The 25036-nt window shown below is 39.3% G+C and overlaps 1 protein-coding gene across 7 annotated transcripts; it reads right to left on the reverse strand.

Moving 5' to 3' along the window:
- Positions 1 to 1397: 1397 nt before the first annotated feature.
- LOC121642158 (CUGBP Elav-like family member 3) lies at positions 1398 to 25036 on the reverse strand. Of its 7 annotated transcripts, XR_006010850.1 has the most exons (14): positions 24700 to 25036; positions 23697 to 23919; positions 22222 to 22304; positions 8578 to 8626; positions 7917 to 8045; positions 7729 to 7808; positions 7420 to 7575; positions 6889 to 7033; positions 6236 to 6562; positions 5474 to 5578; positions 5193 to 5336; positions 4852 to 5015; positions 4414 to 4512; positions 1398 to 2438 (listed from the first exon to the last, which is right to left on the reverse strand). XR_006010850.1 is itself a non-coding variant. In XM_041988669.1 (13 exons), the coding sequence occupies exons 2-13, from the start codon at positions 23839 to 23841 to the stop codon at positions 4888 to 4890; spliced, it is 1317 nt and encodes a 438-aa protein (XP_041844603.1). In that variant the 5' UTR covers positions 23842 to 23919; positions 24700 to 25036; the 3' UTR covers positions 1398 to 4887. The 7 variants fall into 7 exon arrangements, 5 of the variants coding, with proteins under 5 accessions (XP_041844603.1, XP_041844602.1, XP_041844601.1 ...); XR_006010849.1 differs by having other exon boundaries at positions 4414 to 5015; XM_041988669.1 differs by having other exon boundaries at positions 1398 to 5015; positions 5253 to 5336; positions 6236 to 6301; positions 6416 to 6562.

Raw genomic sequence — 25036 nt, forward strand, 5'->3', positions numbered from 1 at the left:
AGAGGGAGGAGTGAGGGGATAACGGAGAGGGAGTTACGCAGATGACGTCCGAGCACACGAGACTAGAAAGCGTTGGGCTGATACACGCGCGCGCGCACACACACACACACACAAATCCGCTTTCTGTTTATGTTTGTAGGGAAGCTATACTTCAAATCTTTGCACCAATGACAGCTTTTACTCATTGATGTCAATGTATAACCTTTGACCTCACTATTGTTTGTTTATGGAGCATAAGTTGTTGACTTTGAATTTCCATCTTAAATATAGATCTTTTTGCCATAAATTATACATTCCATTTTCCTAGTCGTCCTTTATTTACGTATTTGATTCATTGTAATAGGCAATAGCATGATTACCACTGAATCTAAAACATTTGGTCACTTGACATACAAAACTGTACTCTCAATGTTTGCCTTTGCAGATTAACATTATTTCTTTTTCAGTTGCCCTTCTCACAGCCAAAGTTACTGTGACCTTTGCCCTGTGAAAGAACCATGACTGGGGTTACAGGTTTACACACAGCCTTCAATGACTTAACCAACATTACAAGACTTTTGTTTAAACATATAGTAATAGTTTGCACATGTAAGGCAGGCTCAGTAGGAGAAGGTCAGTAAGTCTGCTGCTACATGTAAACGTAATGCTGTCTGGAAGCTCCGACTGTGCTGAATGATAAAATTATAGGTCAACCTGTAAGTGAACAAGAAGGTGAAAGTGGACAGTTTTGTGACACATCTGGAAGGAGTCATCAATAACTGAGATTATTCAAAACTCCAACGCTGTAGTTAATAAAAGAGTTATTCCAATGAAAATGCTTCACTCTGATTGGATCTGTCTACCTAAGTTCAAAGATGTTAAACTAAGTCAATATTGTAGATTTTAAATTGTGCTCTGTTTTTGTTTCTCTCAAAAATACAGCCACAGTCTGAACAGTGTGATTTAATTCTTCAACTGCTTTCAAACAGAGCAATTAAAAAGCTCCAGTTATATTCTTGTCTTCCACACATTTAATGCATCGTGCTATTTTGATACAGTCTTGTGGTTATCAAGTTCAGTAATATAGTTTCCACCTTGAAATTTCCCAAAGGAAGAATTTGCTAGAATTGTGTTCTCACAGAGGTTAAATAAATAAAAAATAAACAAAATAAATAAATAAAAAGTATTTATTAAGCTGACAAACAGTAGCTGTCTCCCACAATGGAGTAAAGGAAAAAATATGGATTTTCTCTTAGATGGACTCCAGTTGCGCCTCCTTCTGGCCAAAAGATGTAGCTTTGTGTGTTCGGTGTTCAGTTGACACACATCCTGGTGTTTGAGTTAAATGTTCAGTTTTAACTGATTCTCTCACTCCAGACAAGCATACCAACACATACACACTTAATGAATCACATTACTGCATTTAGTATGATACATTTTATTTTAACTTAAAAAGAGAGTGGATCAAAAAACAGGATTCAATAAATTAGAAATAAATATAATTGCTGTAATAATCAATAGATACATTATAATTACTTGATTGCAAGAGTCTGACAGAAACAGGCCCTCAAAGTTTTTCTCTAGAAAATTCTAAAATCAAAATATTGCATCCTACTCAAACCCATTCTCCCAATAAACAAAATAATAGTTAAATTAGTAAATAAATAAAAAATAGTCAAATATTAAAACCTCCCATTATAAGTGCAACCCCCCCCCCCCTCCCCCATGTTTCACCTAAAATCTAAGTAAAAATTTAAAATAGGTTTGTGATTTCCCATTTTACAATTTGGAATGTAATATCCTTTTATGATGATGATGTCACTAGTGGTAATAATAATAATAATAATAATAATAATAATAGTTATGTCGCTGTGTTCTGCTCAGTGTTTTATCTAAAGTAGTTTTCTTTTTGCATTTTTTTCTGTTTTTTAAACGCTGCTCTTTGTAAACTAAACTATTTACAGGTCATTAGGATCTTCTCCAAAGTCTCTCTAATCTACTCATTTAGTAGTCTTTTTTGTATTTTCTGTCTTTTTTTTTATTATGAAACATCGGTCCCTCTATATTTGTCATGTAATAGACACGTTATAGACATATTAAAGTCTATTGAAGTGATATATCAGCAGTTTTCGTCAGTAGCCTCCCTACAGACGTCGTCTCAGTTGTTTGAACTGTATTAAAAACCCTGTTCCACACTGACTGGACAAACCAAGCTCTTCTTTCTATACGTAAGTTATTTGTGTGAACTGTGTGTATATGTGTGTGCGTGTCAACAGGCATGTTTGTGCACTTTATGTACATATCAGCTTTGTACCATTTAAGGTTCAGTATTGAGAGTGCATGTATCTTTGTGTGCGTCAGTGTGTGTGGCAGCACTCCGCAGACGCTCATAGGTAGCAGACAGTCTGAAAGCACAATGAACCCTGGGATTCCACCTCAGCTGGACTCTGAGAGGTCACCTGTGAAGGGAGGGAGAGTTTGAGGGAAGAGAAGAGAGGGACAGAGAAGAAGAGATGACCTGTTATAAGAGTTATGAATGAAGTAGAGCTTTGTGTGGATGTCTGATTTTCACATTTTGCCAAATATGTCCCTTCTATAAAAAAAATACTCTTCTGTCGGCATGACTGGAACTATTGTCACTTTTCCTGTATCAAACTGTACCTTTAGTCGCTCCTAGCTTTTCTTTGTTTCAGTTCAAAGTCATCATTCACAGTTGTTAGGTTCTTTTAACAGCAGTAAATCATGGTGCTTGAACACATTCACACACAGTGTCTGGATCATGCAACTCAATACAGTGAAAATTATTTTTCTACGTGTTAGTGTATTAGCTGAAGTGTGTGCTTGGATGTAAGCATGTGTGTGTTTGTTAAGCTTTGGGCAGATGCGTCTATGTGTGTCCTTATGAGCATATGCTGCACTCATGTGCCTCAAATCATGGCAAGCAAACACTACTACCAACATGCAGAACTTTCTGGCATTTGCAGTATAGAAATTCTGGGTGATAGTTTAATTGAGATAAATGTAGTAACAGCACGTCAAGGGGATTTAAATAGTTATTTTGTAGGTCTAAACTGTTGTATTATACTGCCTTTCTATCCACAAGGATTTGTTATGTAAAAGTTTGTCTGGAAATAGAAGCAGAATGCTTTATTTATAACATGTGCTGCCATTTGACAGTGCCTCCACACACTGACCTGACAGCAGCTTCACATTTTTCTTCTCTTTAGAAAAGGTGAGGGTTTGTGGAGGAGTAACTTTCCCTCACCATAAAGTCATCTTATGCTCTCTTTGTTGTTTTTCTCCCAGAATTCCTATAGTTGAAGGCTGTTCTCCAATAAGCAAGAGGCATTTGTTTTTCCACCATGACAACCTCATACACTTTACCTCAAAACACGAGCTAGAAAGAGGAGGTTGAAATGAGATAAACAGAGAAAACATTTCAAAGCGAGAGAACAGGAAGAAAAAGGAAGAAGATTAGAGGAGGAGCATGGAAGAGGTGGTGAGAGAGAGAAGGAGGAAACACCATATAAGCAGTGATAGAAGATGTAAAAAAGACCAAGAGAGAAAATGAAGGAGCCAAAAACTAAAATGCTACATGACAGTGTGAACAAATTACAGTCCATGTTAATGAACTCAGCCTATCAGAGTACAGCTCAACAAAATGCATGCTCGCCAATAAATACAGAGTGCTTTTGCCTGTAAGACTTGATAACCTTATCTTGCTCCTCTAGCCTGTATACCCCATGCTTTGGATCAGTTTGTGGCCATATTTTCAGTCCTGCATACCATGCTTGTAAACATGTCATGTCCTCATGTCCATCAAGACCTGCCAAGTATGCATAACATCTATAACGGTTAGTTTTTCCATCTGAAGGATTTCATGATTTTTGAATTATTGCTCTACATTTCTCCACCAGTCCACAATATAAACCTCAGGGATACCTTTCTGTACAGACACCAATACAACAAGGATTTATTCAGTCCTGCATTACACACTTACAGTGTAACACAGACACATACGCACACATAGATGCCCACGCTCACTATTTTACCCAAACCATTTGTTCAAATAATAATGACACCAAACAGAACACTACAGAAACTGATCAAAAACAAAGCCGCAAAAAATAACGAGCGTTACTACAGAATTTATCAAATTACTATGCAGTGATTAAGTGTATCAAATATCCAATCGAATCAGTTGATTCAGAGTGCAGTCCTGGCTATAGATAGTTATTGATCAGTATGTGCACAGGTCAATACAAAATAAAGTCACAATGCACCAAACACAGTCTGTGATCACTACAGCAACAGGTCATGCAGGTCAACGCATGGCTGGTTGCTCGAGGTGACAGAACAAAAATTGCCAAGGGCAACCAACACAGGCAATCAATCGCCACAGCAACCCAAACACAGGCCAACCAATCAACTTACAACAATGCGAGAGGAAGGGGGGATCAGAGCTTTATCGGTCACTAGGCAACCATTGCCATAGCGATGGGGTCCTCGTGAATTATGTTTGGACGGAAGGATCTTGGGTGAGGTAAGTTGTTGTTTCAGGAAAAGATCAAAACAGCAGGAAAGAAAATAAATAAGATTGTGAAAGAAAATAAAAAGGAAAACAATATTTTAGTATTTTCACTTGTCCTGATATGATTTAAGTTGTTTTCATGAGTAACCCAATGCATATTCACTGCAAAGTCAGTTTTTTCTGTTAACTTCTTACCATCAGTTAGCTTTGTATTTTCAAATGTTAAATTACTTTGTCCATGTTCTGTCACTAACCCAATTTTATCCATCTACTTCCCTAATATACTATGACACACTTCTTTTCATATCGGGTGACTCATTTCCTCCTCACTACAACCTCACCTCTACATATTTGTTCTTTCTCCTCTCAGTGGTCACTTAGTATGGACGGTTGGCATCTTTGGGCCTTTTGAGCTGCACTTTAAGTCTTTTCATGCCAATCTGGAAACCATTCATGGCCTGGATGGCGGCCTGAGCACTGGCTGGGTTGTCAAAACTCACAAATCCTGAAAGAGATATATAACAAATATAAAATCATTATTTTTTTAACTCTCTTCTTACTTTAAATGCAGACGACACACTATTCTGTCCTCTACATTACAGTCTGTCTTTCCACTTGTCCTTGCTTTAAAACACCTACTCTTGCCCTTCCCTCCCTGTTTCTTCCCGTCTGTGTGTCTCACCGAAACATTTGCTCTGGTTGGTGGCACGGTCCACAAACACCTTAGCTGATATGACATTGCCAAAGGGCAGGAACATCTGCAGCATCTCAGAGTCACTGAACTCCTGAGGCAGGTGGTAGATGAAGATGTTGCACCCCTCTGGACCTAACACGCACACACGTAAGTATATTAGGCAGAAGGTGATAAATTATCTCATACTGTGAGAACTTGGTGATAAACAACTTTAAATAAGATCACTGGAGAGAGGGGTGTGGCCCCAGTCAGGAAGAAAGTCACATCACCTTCTCTTTGCTGCTGTTGCTGGGGCTGCTGGTGTTGCTGGGCAACCAGTGTTGGCTGCTGGGGAAACGGCTGCCCAACCAATCCGTAGGCAGCGGGGTACGCGGCTATTGGAAGAAGCAGAGAATAGCAACATCTGATTGGCTGAAAACAACAGGTGGCAACATAAGCGTGTCCAATAGAGTCACTTCCTTTAAAGTGAAATGTCTCCTGTTGAAGGTGAAAACTATTAAGTGTAACAACAGAGCGGAGCGAGCGTCTAAACAAAGACACTGTTGATCTTAGTCTGGTGTATGCACATTACATCACCCCTTCAGTCCATGGTTATGAGCCACGTATACAGATGGTATCTCAGTGAAATCAGATAAATCATAAAATTAATTATCCTTAGAAATTCATCCTTGAAAGTCAGAGCAGACACACCGTTTCCCTTGCTCACATTAAACATCTTCATTTAACCTTCTGACTGAACTGTCTGCCGCTTTGCACAGATATATGCATTACGAAAAACTTAATATCTCAACTGTCCACAAAGTAAATTTCAGTGCAACATACAACAATAGTGAATATAATATTTACACTTATATATGTATATATATATATATATATATATATATATATATATATAAGTGTACACACACACACACACACACACACACAAAGATTGTGTTGTTTGATATATGAGGAGGAGACTAATATCTCCACATAATGAACCCAGATCAACATGACAGCTGGTTAGTGTTTTAATCTGTTCAAACACCAACCTGTGTAGTGTTGCATGCCTGCGTAGGCTTGCTGTAGTGGATCCAAAGCTGCTGCTGGACTCTGGGCTGGAAAAATTAATTTAAACAAGTGAGAATGGAAAATATAAGTATATGATAATAATATCTGTTCAATTTGTCTATTGTCCATGTTGCATTCTTGTACATGTATATATTGTATACCTTGATATGGGTGAACGCCATTGGTGTATAGTGTTTCAGTTTGTTGTCCATTAGTTGGAGCTGGCACATTACTGTAACCATTCACTCCTATTGGCGGAGGGAGTGCTGGCACAGGTGTTGCTGCGATAGCGGGTGGGGTGTTTGTACCTACAAGCATAGATTACACAAAAAAGATTTTAAAAAAAGTCTATTTTTACTATTCCTTCTCAAAATTATAAATTATGTATTATTTATGTATTTAGTCAAAAACAACTGATGCAAAATCCTATAAATAAAAACAATTAGAGACTCTAAACCTGCACTTCTGTTTTGACGATGTGCATTAAATAGGTAAGAACCTATACACGTTCACCTAATGTTTTATGTAAGGTTGAAAATTACAACTATAGTATATTCTACTGTGTACAGTTCGTCCCATCTACAACAATTCAAGTGTGTGGTTGAGTATGAAAGACATGTGTGTGTAAACATACCCGAGGATGGTGTGATGGGTGTAATGGGTGTGGCAATGATTCCGTTGGCATTGAGTGCTGCCATCTGCTGCATCTGTACGGCGGCAACTGTTGCCACAGGAGACAAGTACGCTGACTGGGCAACTAGGGCCTGCTGCTGGACAAGCTGTAGATGAGGAAGGAAACAGAAAGAGGAAAGGGATGGAGAAAAAGAAAGGGGAGGGGGTTCAATTGATATGGGAAAAGAGAAAGAGAGAAGAGGAAGAAAAATGGAAGGAAGGGCCAGGGAGAGGGAGTGATGGAGGAACAGATGAATAGAGATCTAATTACAAGGCCATTATGTCCCGAGTCAGTGGGTTAATGGTTGTGTGTTGCGGGAAAGCTAATGCCAGATGACGTATGTTCTGTTGTCTCAGTAATAACATTAGCCCCAATTAGACCACTGATAGCCTCTTCAAACTTATTACATCCTTTCATAAGCACAGCACTCTCCTTACAAACTTGGTGTGTACATGTGAGTGCAGTACAGTGAGCATTTGTGTTTGTGCTTGCCTGTGCATTGACCGCCTGTGTGTAGGCATTGTAGGCAGGAAAGTTGAGGGTCATAGGGCTGAAGATGCCGAGTTGGGAGGCCACCTGCTGCATCCTTCTCAGCCCTCGTTCCTTCTCTGTGTCAGCAAACTTCACCACCAGACTTGATGATGCTCCCTGTGAGCAGAAAGGAGGATGGAGGAAAGTTTTAATTGCAGTTACAATTTATCCGTTCAGTTTTTATTAAATTAGTCCTTCATTTCAGCCCATAGATGTATGTTTATGCAAATATGTGTTTTATATATGTGTAACTATATGCATGCAACTCACAGGCATTGTGCGACTCCCATGCAAGCTGTTGATGGCAGCTTGAGCTTCGGCATGTCCTTGGAATTTAACAAAAGCACATCCTGCAACAAAACAGGGTTATTATATTAGAATGTACTACTAAATAAAACAAAGTAGCTTGTGATCTTTTATTTGAGTGTGCTTGAGCATATCCATTTTATGCAGTTTACCTTTGCTTGTGCCATCTGGACCTCTCAAAACAGTGCACTCGTCTATGCTGCCAAAGGGCTCAAACAGCCTTCTTACATCCTCATCACTCTGTTGCTTTCCCAGCATGCCCACAAACAACTTTCTGTCCTCTAAGAGACCAAAAAGGTGTGGAAGAAGGAAAAAAAAAGAGAGAGGCTGAAATCAACTTTTTATTTCCCCTAACTGGTAACATTTTTGTGCCACTTTAGTCTGGGGTTTCAAAAATATTTATCTATGGATGCTACAGTTTTTGTCCACCAGGGAGCAGTGTTGACTACAGACTGGTCATAAGAGAGAGATCTGAGTGTTTGTGTACAAATAAAGGTATTTAGTAAAAGCAAGTCCAAGAATCAGCCAAGCACCCCACTGAGTATTTTCCATTTCTGTTTGACCCCACTTGACACCTTTTATCTGTCACACTCAATTTGCAGTTTAAACAAATTCAATTAATGGACATTTTTGCACTGTGAGGACTTTTTGCACAGCACTCACAACATGCAAAAATGTTCAGGGCAATGACTTTAGTTGTGATGGTTAATGTTAGAGTGAGGGTCAAGGGAAATACTTATGTCAATGTCCTAACAAAGACAGAAAGACACCCTGTGTATGTGTGTGTTTTGTTTGTGCATGTTTGTGGCTTACCTCCTCGGCCCTCGCTGTCAGCTGGTTTCACCTGGATTGGACGATTCATCTGAGAGACAAATGAGGACAAAGATATTCAACATCAAATAGTCTCTTTCATATATCTTGTCATCATAGTGAATTCAGTTACTGTATGCTAAATTTATTTATGACAGTCTCCATTTTTCTAAGAAAAATGAGCATTCATAAGAAGCAAGTTTGTTCTACTGATATATTTTGAACTGCAGGCTTTTGTTGAGGCAATTTATTAAAAATTTTTTTAACAAGAATCATCAAATGAGTTATAAGAAGAAATGGTGTGGGTGTGTCAGTGTGTTTATTAGTCACTAATGAATCAAGATTAACAGGTGACATTAGTGTCTGGAGTCTCGCTAAGGCTGCTTTCTTTTGTGTCAAACGCACACAACCTAACTACCTCTGATTTCTGACTAACACGTAGACACACACACACATGAATACACATACACACAGGAGAGTGCTGGGGGGGATTGAGAAGTGACAAGATTAAGAGTGCGGGCCAGCTGATCTGGATTACAGAAGAACTACGGATTAGATGAGGGACAAGAGTAGGCTGAGACAGACACGGGTGGGGGGTGGGGGGTAATTTAGTGGGGTGAAATGACAAGTGTGTAAAGAGAACAGGCGCAGTCAGCTAAAAATAAAAGGATGAAGAAAGAGAGTCAGAGGCCTGGGGGACCCCAACTGACTTCGACTGTTTGAAAGGGCAGGTGGAAGGCCAAGAGGAACCCGGGGAGTAAATGGAAACACTGGAAAAAGAAGTATTACATGAATAGCAAGACAGAAAGGAGACTTGAGAGAGGAGGGATGAAAGCAGAGCTGCCCCTGAGAGATGACTCAAAAAGAAGAGAAAGAGAAAGAGGGGGAGGAGGGAGTATGGGGTGTGATTCAGTCGTGACTTATTCTGTCTAAAAAATGTCACGACCACAGAGCCAAATACAAAAGTGTTGATACATCTTAGCAAACATGCTGAAAGTTCCTCTAATTCACATACTCTGTAGGTTTGTCTCACACATACTTGAAAGCACACATAGCCACAAAAACATACTACACACACAGTGCTTAGTCATAGCAGTGAGGCAAAGAGACAGTGTTAACGCCAAGGGGGTGGGGTGGGAGAGAGGGATGGCTGCAGAGTGATGGCGGTGAAAACAGGGAAGAAGCACAAGGAAGAGAGAGAAGAAATGGAAAAACAGGAAAGTCACATCAGCGTAAAAACCAAAGAAAAAGTATTGTTGAGTGGATTCATATATTTTCTAATCATGTTTTTGGAAATGATGCAAAAATCATATTGTCGTAATTTATAATAAAAAGAGTCAAATTTAATAAATGCCTAACTGCCAGTAAAATTTTGATTATAACTGGATGATACATACTTGACATCTAAAGAGTGTTATTGCGAGACGAGGAAGGGTCATAAGAGAAAGAGGACAGGAGGCAACTGAGAGGAGGAGAATAGAGAGGGATAAGTAAGGATGAGAAGGAGGAATGGATAAAGGTCCCAGTGGGGTGTTAAGGCAATGTAATGAAGCTGGTAATTGAGGGGAGGGCAGAGCAGAGAGCGACTGATCCATACATTTGATTAATCAGCTCTTAGCTGTCACCACAAAGTTATTGATCTAAGGCAAGGCCATTACATACACTAAGACACAAACACGAGCAAATGCAACCACATCTGCACACACTCTCCTATAAAACATGTGCTCACACGTAGCCTAGAAGAGTAAGGAATGATATATGCTTTTTAACCTCTTCACAAGCTGTCAGCATAAACATACTGTAAACCTAAAGAAAAAAATCACTCACTCTGCCCCAAGAATCTCCTGTACCATCCACCCATCCATCCATCCATCCATCCATCCATCATATCTGAGTCATGATGTTATTGCTGCCCATCCATGATGTCATCCATCCATCTTGTGCTATCAGCTCATTGATTAGTCCCGTCTTGTACATTGATTTCAGATTCTGTTGTAGAGCAGGCTGATTGTGGCAAGATTTGTGTCCACTAACCTTTTCTCTATCCTTGCATCCATCCATCACCTCTCCCATTTCTTCCTTCATTAGGCCTAATCGAGCTCATCCTTGTGCACGTAAAACAGACTCAACAGAAAGCCCTAAGGCTTTTTTGAATGGCAGCTTATCAGTCTGAGCATGTGTGTGCATGTAATGTGTTCTGACATTTCAATCTGAACCGCATAATATGAATTTCACAAATTAATGTATTGAGAAAGATGAGAGGGAGAATCAAAAGAGATGGGGAGAAGCTGCAGGTAAGAGGTACACACTGTTGTTTCACAGACAGCACAATGGCATCGGAAAATTGGCATGGCAACCAGCTCGTTGTCATGGCAATTGTATGACGGCACACTGAGTAGGTAAACAAGGATGCTGGTTGTCAAGGGTGACTGCTATGCTCTTTGGGTAAACAAAGATTTACTGCTAGAGAATGGTTTGCTGGCTTTCTACTACCTTCAAAGACATCACTCTAAAACATTGTAAAAATAATTAAATGAGCACTGAGTACCAGAAAAAAATGCATGAGAACAGGATAATGACCAGTGAAGGAAATTTATGAGAAAAAATAAGAGATGTGAGCAGGGAACAGAAATAGGAAGGAATAAATATGAAAGAGAAGGTGAAGAAACTGAATCCATATCAGAATGATTATAATTCCCTTGAGCCTGAGAGAAATTGCAGAGTATAGTATCCCTGGTAGTCATACAGACTGTACTTCATTCTGTTTTTGTCTCTCTCCTTTATTCCAACAAACATGAATGGCCACACGCTCCTTTCAAGTCGAATTATCCTCTAATTACTCACGTTCCAATTAAGACTTAATTAACAGTAACCATCTGCAAACGTGTTCATATACGAGGAGCTGGTTTCACACTGGAGAGTGGTTTGATCCATCCTGCTGCATTCTAAGAAGGCTTTGCTGAGTTTCTACATCTCTGAGGAAAGTGAAGTCACATGTAAGTCAATGCATGAAGGCATACATGTGATATATGACGGGAGTGTGAGCTCGCATGAGCACCCGCACTCAGTGGAGGCACGTCCAAGCATGCATGCATGACCAAATCCTGCATGTAAATACAGGTCCATTTGCATGCTGTGGTGACAACACAAATATACACACAGTACATGTCACTTATCTGTGCACACACTCATACAGTGACTCAGAGTTACACACAACACTTTTCTCCTCTCCTACGGCAGCCGCCCTTTTGCTCGCACTGAAACAAACACATACTACACACATACAGTTAATCTTACTCCCAGCAGTAATGCAGAGAGGATTGTACCAGGATTAGAGGATATTAAATCCTTGGATTATCCAATCAAATCGTATTTTACCCCCCTCCCCCACTTCCACAAAATCAGTGGAACAAACCATTGCACCATGCTGTGAGGGACAGGGGCAGTGTATCTTTGTAAATGTGTGTGGAACAAGGATTAATACAGTGATGAATCATTATTATAATTTCAGTCTTTTTTTTTTTTGTTTTGTTTTGTTTTTTTTGCCATCAAAACATTATTTGACACAATTTGACACAAAAAGGAAATGTTCATCCAAATAGTCAAAAAACTGATTACAGTTACAGCATGACAATATACAACCATGTTAGTGTGCATGTGTGCGAACAGTCAGAAACATTCACCCTCTCTCTTGATATTACTCTTCTTCACACACATGCATGCCCACGATATACATACACACTCCCATCCTTGTCAATATCCCTCTGGAACACTCCATCCTCACAATTTCAGATGTCCATTTTCTGGAGCTCAAGAAAGGAAAACTATTTTTATCCCTTCTCCACAATCTAGCATTATCCCTGCCTCTTTCTCTATCCTAGATTCCCCTCTTTCCACTCTCAGCTCCATAATCCCTACATACTGCTTGATGACGCGGACATCGCAGCATTTTTTTTCTTTTTAAAGTCCTTTTCTGGTTCTTTTATCTCCATTACTGTTTATATTCCATTCACTTCATATGCATCACCCTCATTACTGTGCCAAAAAATTATGTTGATTTGACAAAACCACAAGTGAGCCGGATAGCTGTAGAGTTTTACTAATATTCGTGCCTTTCAAGAACATTGTAAAAAAAACAACAACAACAACTCATTCATCATTCTTTTATTTATTTTCTATAGCGCTTTTTCCAATTTTGGGTTAAGGGGAAGCTGGATGCTATCCCAGCAATTAGCAGGCGAGAGGCAAGGTATACCCTGGACAGGTCGACAGTCCATCACAGAAAAACAACTCTTTTTTTCATAAATAGTTCTACTTGTTTTAAATTTTGATTTAGACCAAAACTGTGTCATGGTCATGCTGTACTTGTTTATGCTAGAGCTAAGTAATCCTAATTATTTAATAATATTTCTAATAAAATTTCTTGGTGATGATGTGTCCACAATTTACATACAGCTGAAGGTGTTTTTAGAAGGCAGTGACATACATTAACAATCACTTTATTCACCAAGCCATACTGGATAAATGTACTGGAATTTAAATATATACAGCAGGAGTGAAATCAACCATTCAGTTAGCATGGCATTATTGTGCTGATATTTTGACAAGAAATTTCCACTATAATTACAGGAGAATTTTATGCATGATAAATAAATAGAGTATAATACTAAAAAACAAAAAAAAACAAAAAAAAAAAACACAACTGTGGAATATTTAATTCCAGCTGAAGGCATATGTTTTACCTCTACACTTTCATCTAATAAAACAATTAGAAGTGCTGCACAAAGCTGTTAACTTTATATCGTGAGGATAAATTTATTGCAGTTTTGGTAAAAAATCATTATAACCATAATTACTGATAATTAAGTCCACAAAAGATGAGCTTTTATGAATTTCAATATGTTAATGTTTCAGAATTGACGAACACCTTGTAAATGTAATATGCTGCCTCCCCGATGAAATTGAGTTAGCGCCTCTAATTCACAGCTGGATAAAGACATTTAAATGTGGGAAACACAGAGTGAGTGGTAAGGTGGAGCAGCTTAGCAGCACACCTCCACTCCTCTGTGCTATTATCTCTTTTTACCACCACGTTAGGCTTTGCATCCCTCTGGTTGCCAAGCAACCTAGCATTTTGCTCAGCTCCGTTGCCTGGTAACGGAGGCCTGCAACCATAATGCAAGCTCCTGGGCAGCCCATCCCCCTGCTCTCATCCTTCCTTTCTCTGTCTTTCTCATTCCATTCTTCACACCTGAGAAGTCTGCCCTCCATCTCCTCCACTCAATATGTTATCTGGTAGTTAACCCTTCATCAGCCTCTCTGGAGGAGCATGGATTAGTAACATATTCTCTGTTTTTCTCTGCCTTTTTCTCTTTATCAGCCCCCATAGTAAGGCATCAAATCATGCATAAAGCAGAACTAACCACACTGTTGATCCCTAGAATATTATTCCATTTTTGTCAAACCCCAAAGAGAACATTTTGCATGCAGCAGTGGAGCACTCACTGAAATTTGATCCTTTGGATTTAGTCCAACATAATCCAACAGCACTATAGCGGATAACCATTAGACCTATGCACTTGGACCTTCTTTCTATTTTAGGGAGTGTAAGTCCTTTGGGAAATGAGCTGGTGAATTAAAAAGGATGCTTAAAGCCATACAAATTCATGATTGCAGAAATCTCATATTCGCTGAGATTACATTCAATACAGAGCCTGTCACACATTTGTGAGTGCTCAGATAGTTACAGTGTTCAGCAGGATTCCATGAAATTTAAAAGACAAATGTGCAAATAGATTGTATATTTATCTGACATCATAAATGAACAGAAAAAGCCCTGACATTGATTTACATATTACATTAAAATAAATTTATGATTACTTTTTATTATTTTATCCTAAATTACTTTCTTCAATGTCAGTGGATCAATTTAAAATTTTGAAAAAGTCATTTAAAGCTCTAGTCTTTCAATGGATGGCATTTACGGTTTAGTTCCAAGATAGCATCTTAAAATCAACCTGAACCCTTAAATTAGTTAAACAGTGCTGATCTTTGTTTTGTTCGAGCATGTAAATTCTTTAAATCTGATTTGTCATCATAATATTTTTTAATAAATGAGGAAAAGTTACTAGGAATAGGAAAAAGAGAATATCTTTTAGATTATTTAATGAAAAAATAAACCCTAGGAAGACACTTTTAAACTCACTCATGTAGTTCATGATTACATGAGTGTAAAGCATAAAGGTAGTATCTGAAATTTATCAATTAGAAAATAAACTAACTTTATGTAAATAGTAATAAAATATTCATATTTAAACTTCAAATATCATCACATAAAAAATGACTGTAGACAATCTTATGAGTAGATAAAGTGTTTAAAAAAAACTGATCAAAACAATTAACTTTCCTGTCACATAAAATCATGCTCACAGTCGGAGCTGTTGCCCTATTATGATAGTCTTGAGTAGTTGAGCAAATTATTATAAGATGTGACCTGTGTCAGTGTAATCTGTGTATTTAAAGCTCAATCTTGGCAGGTTAAACATCAGGTTGAAGTGTGGTTAGAGAGGAGACCTCAGAGTGGAGGTCACACCCCAGGTGCATCTGAAGCCTGGTTATCCCTTTGCCTACCTAATCACATACATACACATATATGCAGAGACACACCAGTGGCCCCCTCTGACAGATGTCTCTGTTTAAATTGACAGAAGTACGGCCTGACTCCCTCCCACTCCTCCACCACCCACAGAAAAGCCTTTCTTCTTCACACCACCCGTCTGCCCCTTCCTCCATGCTCATTATGGAAAACTTTTGTCTTGTTTCCTCCTTCTTTCAAACCAGACCTTCTCTACTCCTCCCCTGTCTCACCCTACCCCCTCCCTGCCCGTACACCCCTATTCATGCCAAACCTCTTCATAGCCCTCCTCCACATATCCTAACCCCACTTTTCATTCACACAAATTCACACATTTATTCAGCCCCCCTCACACAGGCCTGTTCTATACATCCATCTCTGTAGACACATACATATTACATGCCACACGGCGTCTGGACTGAAGGCTGAAGGTTGCAATTTGGTAATTATATGTGCAAAATTAAAATCTGCCAAGTCACACTGGTTTATGCTATGGAAATGAAAAAGTGAATGTGTGGTAAATAGTCTGAAAAAAGGTTGATATTTGCTATTTGATCAAGCACTAGTCATCAGGGACACATCTAAGTCATCCAAGTCCCATCCAAGCACAGACACTTGGATCTAGTTATCAATTAAGGCCATCGTGCGTGTGTTTTTTTAAAATGATTTTTGGCACTTTTATTTAAGTGAAAGACATTCCCACGGTGCTTTCTACAGTGTGTGTGTGTGTGTGTGAGAGAGAAATGTTTAATATCTATCTTCAGCAAACACGAGGATTTGAATAGACAAGCTTTGATTTCCAAGTTCATTAAAAGTGTGGATCTGATGGGAGAAAGTATCCTGTGTGTGATGTGGTGTCACTCAAGGCTTGAGTTGTGCAATTTACCAACAAAGCATGCATCAGATTAAATAATGAAGACTAATAGTTGCAGCTAAACAGCATTTTTTTTCTATGACTGTGGAAAACAGACCCAGCAGAAGCTGGCTGCATTTACAAAACAGATGGTGTGTGATATGGACTCAGCTCAATTTTAGGCTACTGCTTTGGCAGTGAACAATCACACAACTGGTAATCATGTGTCCACACAAGTATAATGGTCAGTGGCCAATACATAAATGTTGTATGTGTGTCTTTGTGTGTATATGTGTGAAAGAGAGAGAGAGAGAGAGAGAGAGAGAGGGAGAGAGAGAGAGAACAAGGCCTTAAAGAGGCAGACACTCTCCAGGGTCAGGCTTTTATGAGGCTATGATTAGATTCTACCTCAATTTTGTGGTGAAGTATAAGGAAGGCACTTTTTCTCTCTGCATGTTGCATGCATAAATATACCCCCATTCATAGCCACACACACGCATGTGGAGCAAAGATTTTGGCTTTAAATAAATACACTAGATCCCCCCCTTGTCTTCGCTGTACACAACCCTACATAAACACCCTCTGCTTTCAATACCCACTCTGTATCACTCCTTCTGGCTTCTCCTCTTTCTGTCTTCTTCAACACACACAACACACACAACACACTCACACTCAAATCTACACCTGTCCCTCTACTCCCTTCCCGTCCCACACACAGTAAAGATAAAAATAGAGAAACAGCACAAGGGAGGGGGGGAGCGATACACATCACAAACCCCATCAGGAGGGGAGAGATAGAGGCAGAGGAGGAAGAGACGGAGGGAACATAAAGACAGGGAGAGAGGGAACTGGGGTCTGTTCTAAATCGAAATTGCAGCAGTAAGCAGTGAAGGGGAATAGTAAACAGTGCTGCTGACCACATAAATATGCGAAATTAGCCTACAAAGTCGCCCTAGTGGATAATTGCTCATCATAGCTTTGCCCCATAGGGAGGCTGTCTGCCAGGCTTCTTAGACTCTACATGGAAACACACATACAGCACACACAACATACACACATCCTAAGTGAATCTGATAAAACATGAACTACATGTACTAGATGATGGACATATGCAGAGATAATGCCTATCTGCCCAGTCTCATAACAGCACTGACACACTAAAGGACCAAGAAATTAAGTGGGCAACAATTGTATTGATGTGATATTAGAAGCATTTATTTATATTTGTTTGTCTGTCTTTAAAGTTAAAGTGGTACAAGAGGTATCAACAGCATCACCACAGCTGCTGTTTCTGCCCCTCCAGCTGTGTCCATATGAGGTCCATATAAAGAATAGCCTTTTTAGCCCAGGACATAAATACATGCAAATCCTCTCTTAGATCCAGCCCGAATAAAATGCGTAACAGCTCTAGTCACATTTGCAGCAGTAACCCTGGGAATACAGTATTTCAATTTATCGGCCTCATAGGACTGTCAGAAAATATGCATTTAATCAATATCACAACTATAAACTTTGATTATTTTTTAAATAAGTGTATTGATCCTTTGCTGTATCACCTATTGTTAACTACTTGTCCTGTGGCATTTCTTCTGCCTTTTTAATAATTCATGGCCATACAGTGTGTCACAAGAAGTATAATGTGTGTAAGTGTGTGTGTGTGTGTGTGTCTGCTTAGTTTTGGCTCTAATCAAAAAATAGGGAGCAGAGTGCTGCCTGGAGAGCAGTGAAGCATGACAACACACACCTGGTAAGCTGCTTATCACACTTTAATTTCACCTACACTGAGATGCCAGCGTGACCAAAAAGATGTGTGTGTTTGTGAGTGTACTCATGTGTACAAGCGTGTACACGCATGTGTGTGTAAAAACAGTTGTGGTTGAAGTAGCACAAAGATGAAGGGGGCGATAAACACAAAGAGAAGAGGGTGCAGATTAAATGGAGAGAGAGATATCAACAACAAAGAACAAAAGAACAGATAAGGGGAAAGATATGGGAGGCAACACAGCAGCAGTAAGGCAGGGAGAGACTAGAGAGAGAGCAGAGGGAGATGTGAGGTTAAAAATCGAAGCAAGATGGGAAGGAAGCATTGCTTGATGAATAGTGCAAGAGAGGAAGGAAGAATTAAGACATTATTGTGAATGGTTATTAAGTTTTGTAATAGAATAAGCATGATTGTGTATATGTACTTTATGACAAGTGTGCGTGAACATGAAATCTTTCTGAGTTTGAGCAGAGGAAATCTGTACAAAGTGAAAGGATAAAATATCACTAAATCTGATTTATTTAGTTCAGTCATATTTTTAATTTTTTACAAGAGCTGAAATTTAAAAGGGAGAAGAAAAGTAACAGAATTCATGGAAACATTGTCCTTCTATTAAATACACTATGCAAGATTATTGAATTACTTGGGATGGTAAGCAAATGTCAAAGGAAGCCATGTTCTCCTGGATGGAAGTTTTACAGCTCTGACAGCAACCTCCCCAATCCCACCTCCCACCCAAGGAATTGAATGCTGAAGGCTAAACCCTGACCTCTGACCTCACACACGTTCTACCACTCTACTGCAACCATCTCTTCTCCACTGATGACACACACACACACACACATACACACACCCTGCCATTAGCACCTTTACCCCTTGATAGCACATATTTCAGTAGTGAATTATGGATATACAGTAGACATCTGATTATTGTGACAGCTTGAGCTTCTACATGTATATCACATGGCCCCTCTGACAGAGGCAAATGAGATGCTTTAGATCTGTCCTGTTCCATCAGTGATCACTACTGGACATATCTTTAATTAAACCACGGCAGGACAAAAAATACTGTTGTGGGGGCAGTTTTATTCTATCCCATTCTTAAAACAAATGCATGCATATCTGAATGAATCTTCAGGTGTAAATTAATATTAATACACAACATCTAAACATTAGCTTTTTTATATAGTGAGAATTTCAGCATGAGATTGAACATGAAACATCAGCAAGCTATAATGCAACTCGATTGTGGGTTTACTGTTACATTCCTGCTACTGTGACATATCGTTTAAGTCTTGCTCTCCTCCTGTCGCACTCCTTCTATGCTTCTCTTTCTGAGTCCAAATTAAACACAAGGCGCAGGACACTCTGATAAGGCCATCTGTTCATCTCCCTCTCACTCTCAATCCCTCTGTACTTTTTCTCATTTTCCACTCTGACACTCTGTTGCCCCTGCTAAAGCTACCAAGGACATTTGAGATATAGTTTCTCTGCATGTCTCTATGTGTTTTCCTGTTTTTTTTTTTTGTTTTTTTTTTTATCATTACTTTGCTGTCTTGATTAAACAGTTGAAATAGCATTTAATTCCATCAGTAAGTGACATACAGGAGTTGTAACACCTTTTTTTAACACCAAATCTTTAATTGCTTGACCATAGATGTAGGAGAAACACGTCTGCATAATTGTGATGCTACAAATCCATTAAAGTTGTATGAGGATCCTGACATTTTTCTAGTTATATGCAAGCTATTTTCAAGCAAGACTACCACACACATACACATGCACACAACTGAGTTCTTTTGTCCCTCCGGTGAGCCCAGAATCTGACTATGAAAATAAGTTTGTGATAAACTCATCACACAGCTTCAGAAATAAAACCAGGGAAGACAAGCAAAGAGGGGGTAGAGGGAGGAGATGGGGAGCTGAAATGGTCAAAAGGGTCAACTAATCAAGAGGAAGGGAAATGAGATGAGGGGTAAAGGAACTGCTGGGGGAGGATGGAGGCAGGAGATGGAGAGAGTGTGACTAGTATCGAGAGCAAGACTTAGAAGGGTTACCATTAAATGACTGTGAAATGAGAATCTGAGGAGGAAGCGCGAGTGTGCAGTAAGAGAAAAAATTAGTAAAAGACAGTGGGAAGGGAAGAAGTGGGGGCTGTGAGAGATGAAGGATGCCATGAAATAAAAGTGTTGGGGGATGTGAGAAGAACATTCTGTAATACATTACTGGTGCAAGGAAACCAGAAGATATGAGGGGACAAGAGGAACACGGGACATATGGGATTTGAAGAAAAAAAAAGAAAAAAAAAGAAATATATCTGGAATGAAAACACATATGGAGAAATGGGTAAAATAAAACTAAGAATACAAGAAAGATGGAAACGTGTTTCAAAGGAAGTGAAAAGAATGTGATATTGGTTAGAAGTGTAAAACAGAATGTAAAATTCTGAAAAGTCATTTCTAAATCTTGTCAAAAGGAGGCAAGAAGAGGGGAAGGAGAACAGGGAATAGAAAAGATAAAGATAGGAAGCTGAAAGTGTCTGCAGAGTTAAATGTGAGGATGCCATGTGTGTGGGTGACGCACTACGTGGTGACACATTATTTATACTTCTACAAAAATGATATCACACTCTATCAACCTCAAACAAAAATCAACACAGCAAACTGATTAACAGTGTTTTAATAGTAATGACTTGTAATTGCTTTAAGGTAGAAGCATTGACAAGGAACTATGAACCCCCTTACTTTTAATTACAAACCAAGTCACTTTACTACTGTAATAAATGTACACACACACACACACAAAAGTGTCTTCATAAAATCAGTTTTCATATTTTGGTTAGCACGTCACCCTGGCTCAAACTACACAGAAGAAATTATTTTAGATTTAGGGAAAGAAAAACATGCAGAGAGAGTCTTGCTTTTCATTAACAGTGTAGGCTGATTGAAAAGCCAATACATGATAACCACACCCTTGTTTTAGCACTAGTTATTCTCTGGGGAGCACTGTTTCTGATTGTTGCATGCTGGCTCCTGCTAATGACTATCCTGCCTGCAAATGTTTCCTCTGTGCGTCTACAATATTTATCTCAGTTTATCTAGAAATATGATGTTACTCCGCATCTGCAAAGCAGACATACAGTATGTAAAATTGTTACTGAAGTCATTAGTGGGAGAAGGCAAAGTTAACCCCATTGAAAAGAGTTATAAGCATAAGTCAAAACACAGAAAAAAAAAGATAGAACAAACAGTGGAGAGGTAATTTATGTGGAGAGATCAAACTTCTTAGCAGTGCCTAATTGGATTAATGTCATTATGAACACACTAGACTTTTTGTTTTTAGGTAAGTGTTTATGTGCAAATACAGAGGCATTCTCCAAATGCATGAAAAAGCCTGTATGATTTCCATATGTATGTATGCAGGGATTTGTGCATGCATGTGTCAGAACATTTCCCTTCCCCCAATGCCCTTTCTGCAGGCTCTCCTTCAACAATTTTCTCACAGAGATCTTATCAACACTTCAGCTTGTATAGAAGGTACAGGAACTCTGATCAGTTCCAAAGCAACACAGAGAGAATGAGATACAGAAATGTTTAGAGATGGTTGAGGCACATTAACTGTTCTGTTACAACTGCTACAAGTCAGGTCTGGAAAAATGTCATATCACATAAGCATTGTAGTTTTACATCATTATATCAGTGTTGGACAATTTTGCACATAACCTGCGATGTATGAAACAGGATAAAAATGTTCCAGAACAAATAATACAAAACCCTGCAATGGAAACCAGGTCAGGGAGAGGGAAAGGGAAAGAGGGAAAGATAGAGAGGTAAAGCCTATGAGACAGACGCCACTTTTGCACAGTGCCCCTTCCATAATGAACAGTGTCCTACCCTAGCACAGTCATAGCGCACAATCCCTCACTAAAGAGACTTGAGGGAGCCTGGGATGAGACAAAGGGAATGGTCACATTAATTACACACACTCTCTAGACAGGAGCTATCACCGGAGGCTAACAGAGGGAACGACAGGGAGATGGAGAGAGAGAGAGAAAGATAGAGAAATGGAGATGCTAATGCTTGTGGAGTACCCTATGTGTCTCCAGCGGGAGGGAGTGTTTGTCCTTAGCAGCAAGACGCCTGCCGGCTGCTGAGTTATGTCACAACGTCACTAATGGGAGCTGAACTCCAATCACACAGACACAATGATGTGAGGCAACACGTGTGTGTGTGTGTGTGCACACAAGGTAAATCAGTATCTACATTTACTGGTGAAGGGGTGGGCTCAGTGATAAGAATGTATATGCAAAATTGTTTGTATTGTTGAATAAGTGTGAAGTGTGTAATGTCTGGGGGCGTGTGTGAGTTTATTATGTGTGAGTTTGTTATGTGCATTTACCCCTGGTAGGGTTTTCTGCTCATGAAGAGCGCTCTGGGCTTTCAGGGCTGACTCTCTTGCACAGTACGTCAGAAACGCACATCCTGTCAGACAGACAGAGGAAGACAAAAAGAAAGAGAGGAGAAACAGAAAAGGTCAGTAAATGGTCCTGAAATTTGTCATTGCCTGTGTCTTTCTCTTTATTGTCCCTCTCTAAACACACACACATTTTTAAACACACAATGTCACAAACCACTGAGATGTTTCTTCTTCTTTTGCCTTCTCTGATTATTTCGTTGCCTACTCGAATTATGACTAGGATAACGGTGCAGGACTATTAAAATAGAAATAATCATGCACTACAGTAACTAATCTTGTCAATATCATAATGATGTACTTTAGAGCAGAGAAGGACACTCCACAGCACGGCACATTTCAGAACGGCACGGCACGAGTCAGCACACATGACAGTACCACAGACGTTTGCGTGGGGCCTTACAGGTTTGCCTCTGTCAGCTTCCTGTCCTGTTCCAACCACTATGCATGCCTCACGATCACTCCAAATACACTCCCTGTTTCCCTATGTGCTGTACCTGTGTTTGAGTGTGTGAGGGAGGGGTGGATAGTAGAGCTGGCTGGCCAGAGCTGTTTACTACACCTGTCACCAGCACTAAGACAACAAGATTAGTAGCAGGTTAGTGTTCCCTGTGACATCTCACACAGACCACAGAAATTAGTTCACGTCAACTGTAAATCTGAGGAGCTGATGATGACTCGACATTATGTCAGAAGAAGAAAAATAAAAAGTTCAGATTGGTAAGACTCACACAGGGACACATGAAAGTACTCAAAACACACACAGACACACATGCATCTTATAGTCCATCTCATTGCTTTTAAGAGGGGTTTACTGTGACTGTGGGGATTCTCGAAACAACAGATTCTTTCCCTTGTGTCACCCAGGCTTACAGGCCCATTACACTGATTGGAGCATACAGAATAATCTGGTTCATGTAACACACAGGACCCCTAGTTACTGTATGTGTGTGTGTTAGTTGGAGAGAGGGTAACGTCTTATCTTCAGTTTATTAGAATATAAAGTTATTTAACACTTCCTAAAACAAATAAAAAATTCTTTGGAGGACAAACCATTTATTATAGACCCCGATCATTACACGTTTATTTTCTTTTAGACTATAAATGTCATTTTTACTAAACTCAGTAAATTGCTACATAAAAGCATTTAGGTTTTGTGTACGTACATTGAGTTTGCTTGCCTGTCTTTGCAATTTTGCACGGCAGCGTTAACAGGAGATAAAGACAAGAGGTGCTGTGACAGTTTCCATGGATACATGTGGCAGTCGGTAAAGAAAAATCCACCCATCTATCTGTCTTACTGTCACATGTCTATCTATCCAGTACTGTACCTAGCCATCTGTCTCTCTCTCTTTCTGTCATTTTGTCTGTTCAAGCTGTGCTAGGATGGGTGGACTTACCTTTGTGCATCCCAGTGTATTTGTCCTTAATCACGGTTAGCTCATAGATCTTGCCAAATTGCTCAAAAATGGGTTTGAGGTCCTTCTCTTCCAGATTCCGGGGAATCTGCCCTACAAATAACTTGATGGCGTCTGCCTCCTTCATCAGTACAATGTGGAGATGTGCAGGGGTAAACGGATAAGGAGCAGGTATCCCTGGGGACCAGCTGAGACTGGATGAATCCTTGGGTCATAAAAAGAAAAAGAGAAATCAAAGAAGATGAAAAAAAAAAATCAAAAACATATTCATCAAAAAATATTCTCATCATTATTTATTAATGTGGTATTAAGTAAAAAGTACCTTTTGTGGTTTTGTAGTATTTGTAATATTACCATATGGGTTTGTTTTGATAAGCTATTGATTTAGTTTAGTATGGTATCAACCTATTTGTTGTTGTAAGGTAATATTTATAGTGAAATATATTATCTGAATATAAATAGAAAACTTAACACTTAGTCTAAAAAATAAAAGTATTTGCATGATTATTTTGAATATTTATTGTCCAGACTGATGACAAAAGACTCCATTAGCTTCTGGGAAAATAATTATGCAAATGTTAATTAGCCAATCAAAAAACAATAATGGCACTTATTTCCAATTAATTATATACATAAAGAAAATATATGTAAGCAAGGATTACCTTTTAGCAGATAAATAGTTATCATGTTCCCTATAAATAAAGAAATAGAAGAAACACTGTGGTTGGGGCTAAATCATTGCAATAGAGCAGTTTCTTTGTTTAGGCAGCTGTAGGTTACAGCTTACACACGGATGTCATGGGGCTCCCTTGCTCTTTGTCCGATTCCCTCTCAATGTACACACACACACACACACACACACACACACACACACACACACACACACACACACACACACACAAATATGTATACACACACACACATATAGGCGCAAGAACGAAACGACACATTGAAATATACAGACCACACACATTAAAGTTCTTACCGTTGATAAATAAAGCCTAAGCAGCCCGTGCAGATAAGAAATTAGGATGCTTTCAGTTGGGTCCCCGTTATCCTCTCCGCGCTGTCTCTCCGTCCCGTCCGCCTGCCTCTCCTCTCTGGATACCGCTCTTTGTGCCTGCCGTACTCTCCCTTCTACTCGGTGTACAGATACTACAGTCTTGGGTGTGTTTTTACAAAATAAATAAAATATATATATTTATATAAACACCCGTGTTCCCGGTCTCCAGGTCTGGAGGTGACGGAGGAGAGTCCTGGCAGGTGACAGCTTATCACTACTGCTGGAATGAAATTTCACCAACTTCTCGACTTTAAAAATC

Source organism: Melanotaenia boesemani, chromosome 6 (genome assembly GCF_017639745.1).
Source record: "Melanotaenia boesemani isolate fMelBoe1 chromosome 6, fMelBoe1.pri, whole genome shotgun sequence".
Lineage (NCBI taxonomy): Eukaryota > Metazoa > Chordata > Actinopteri > Atheriniformes > Melanotaeniidae > Melanotaenia > Melanotaenia boesemani.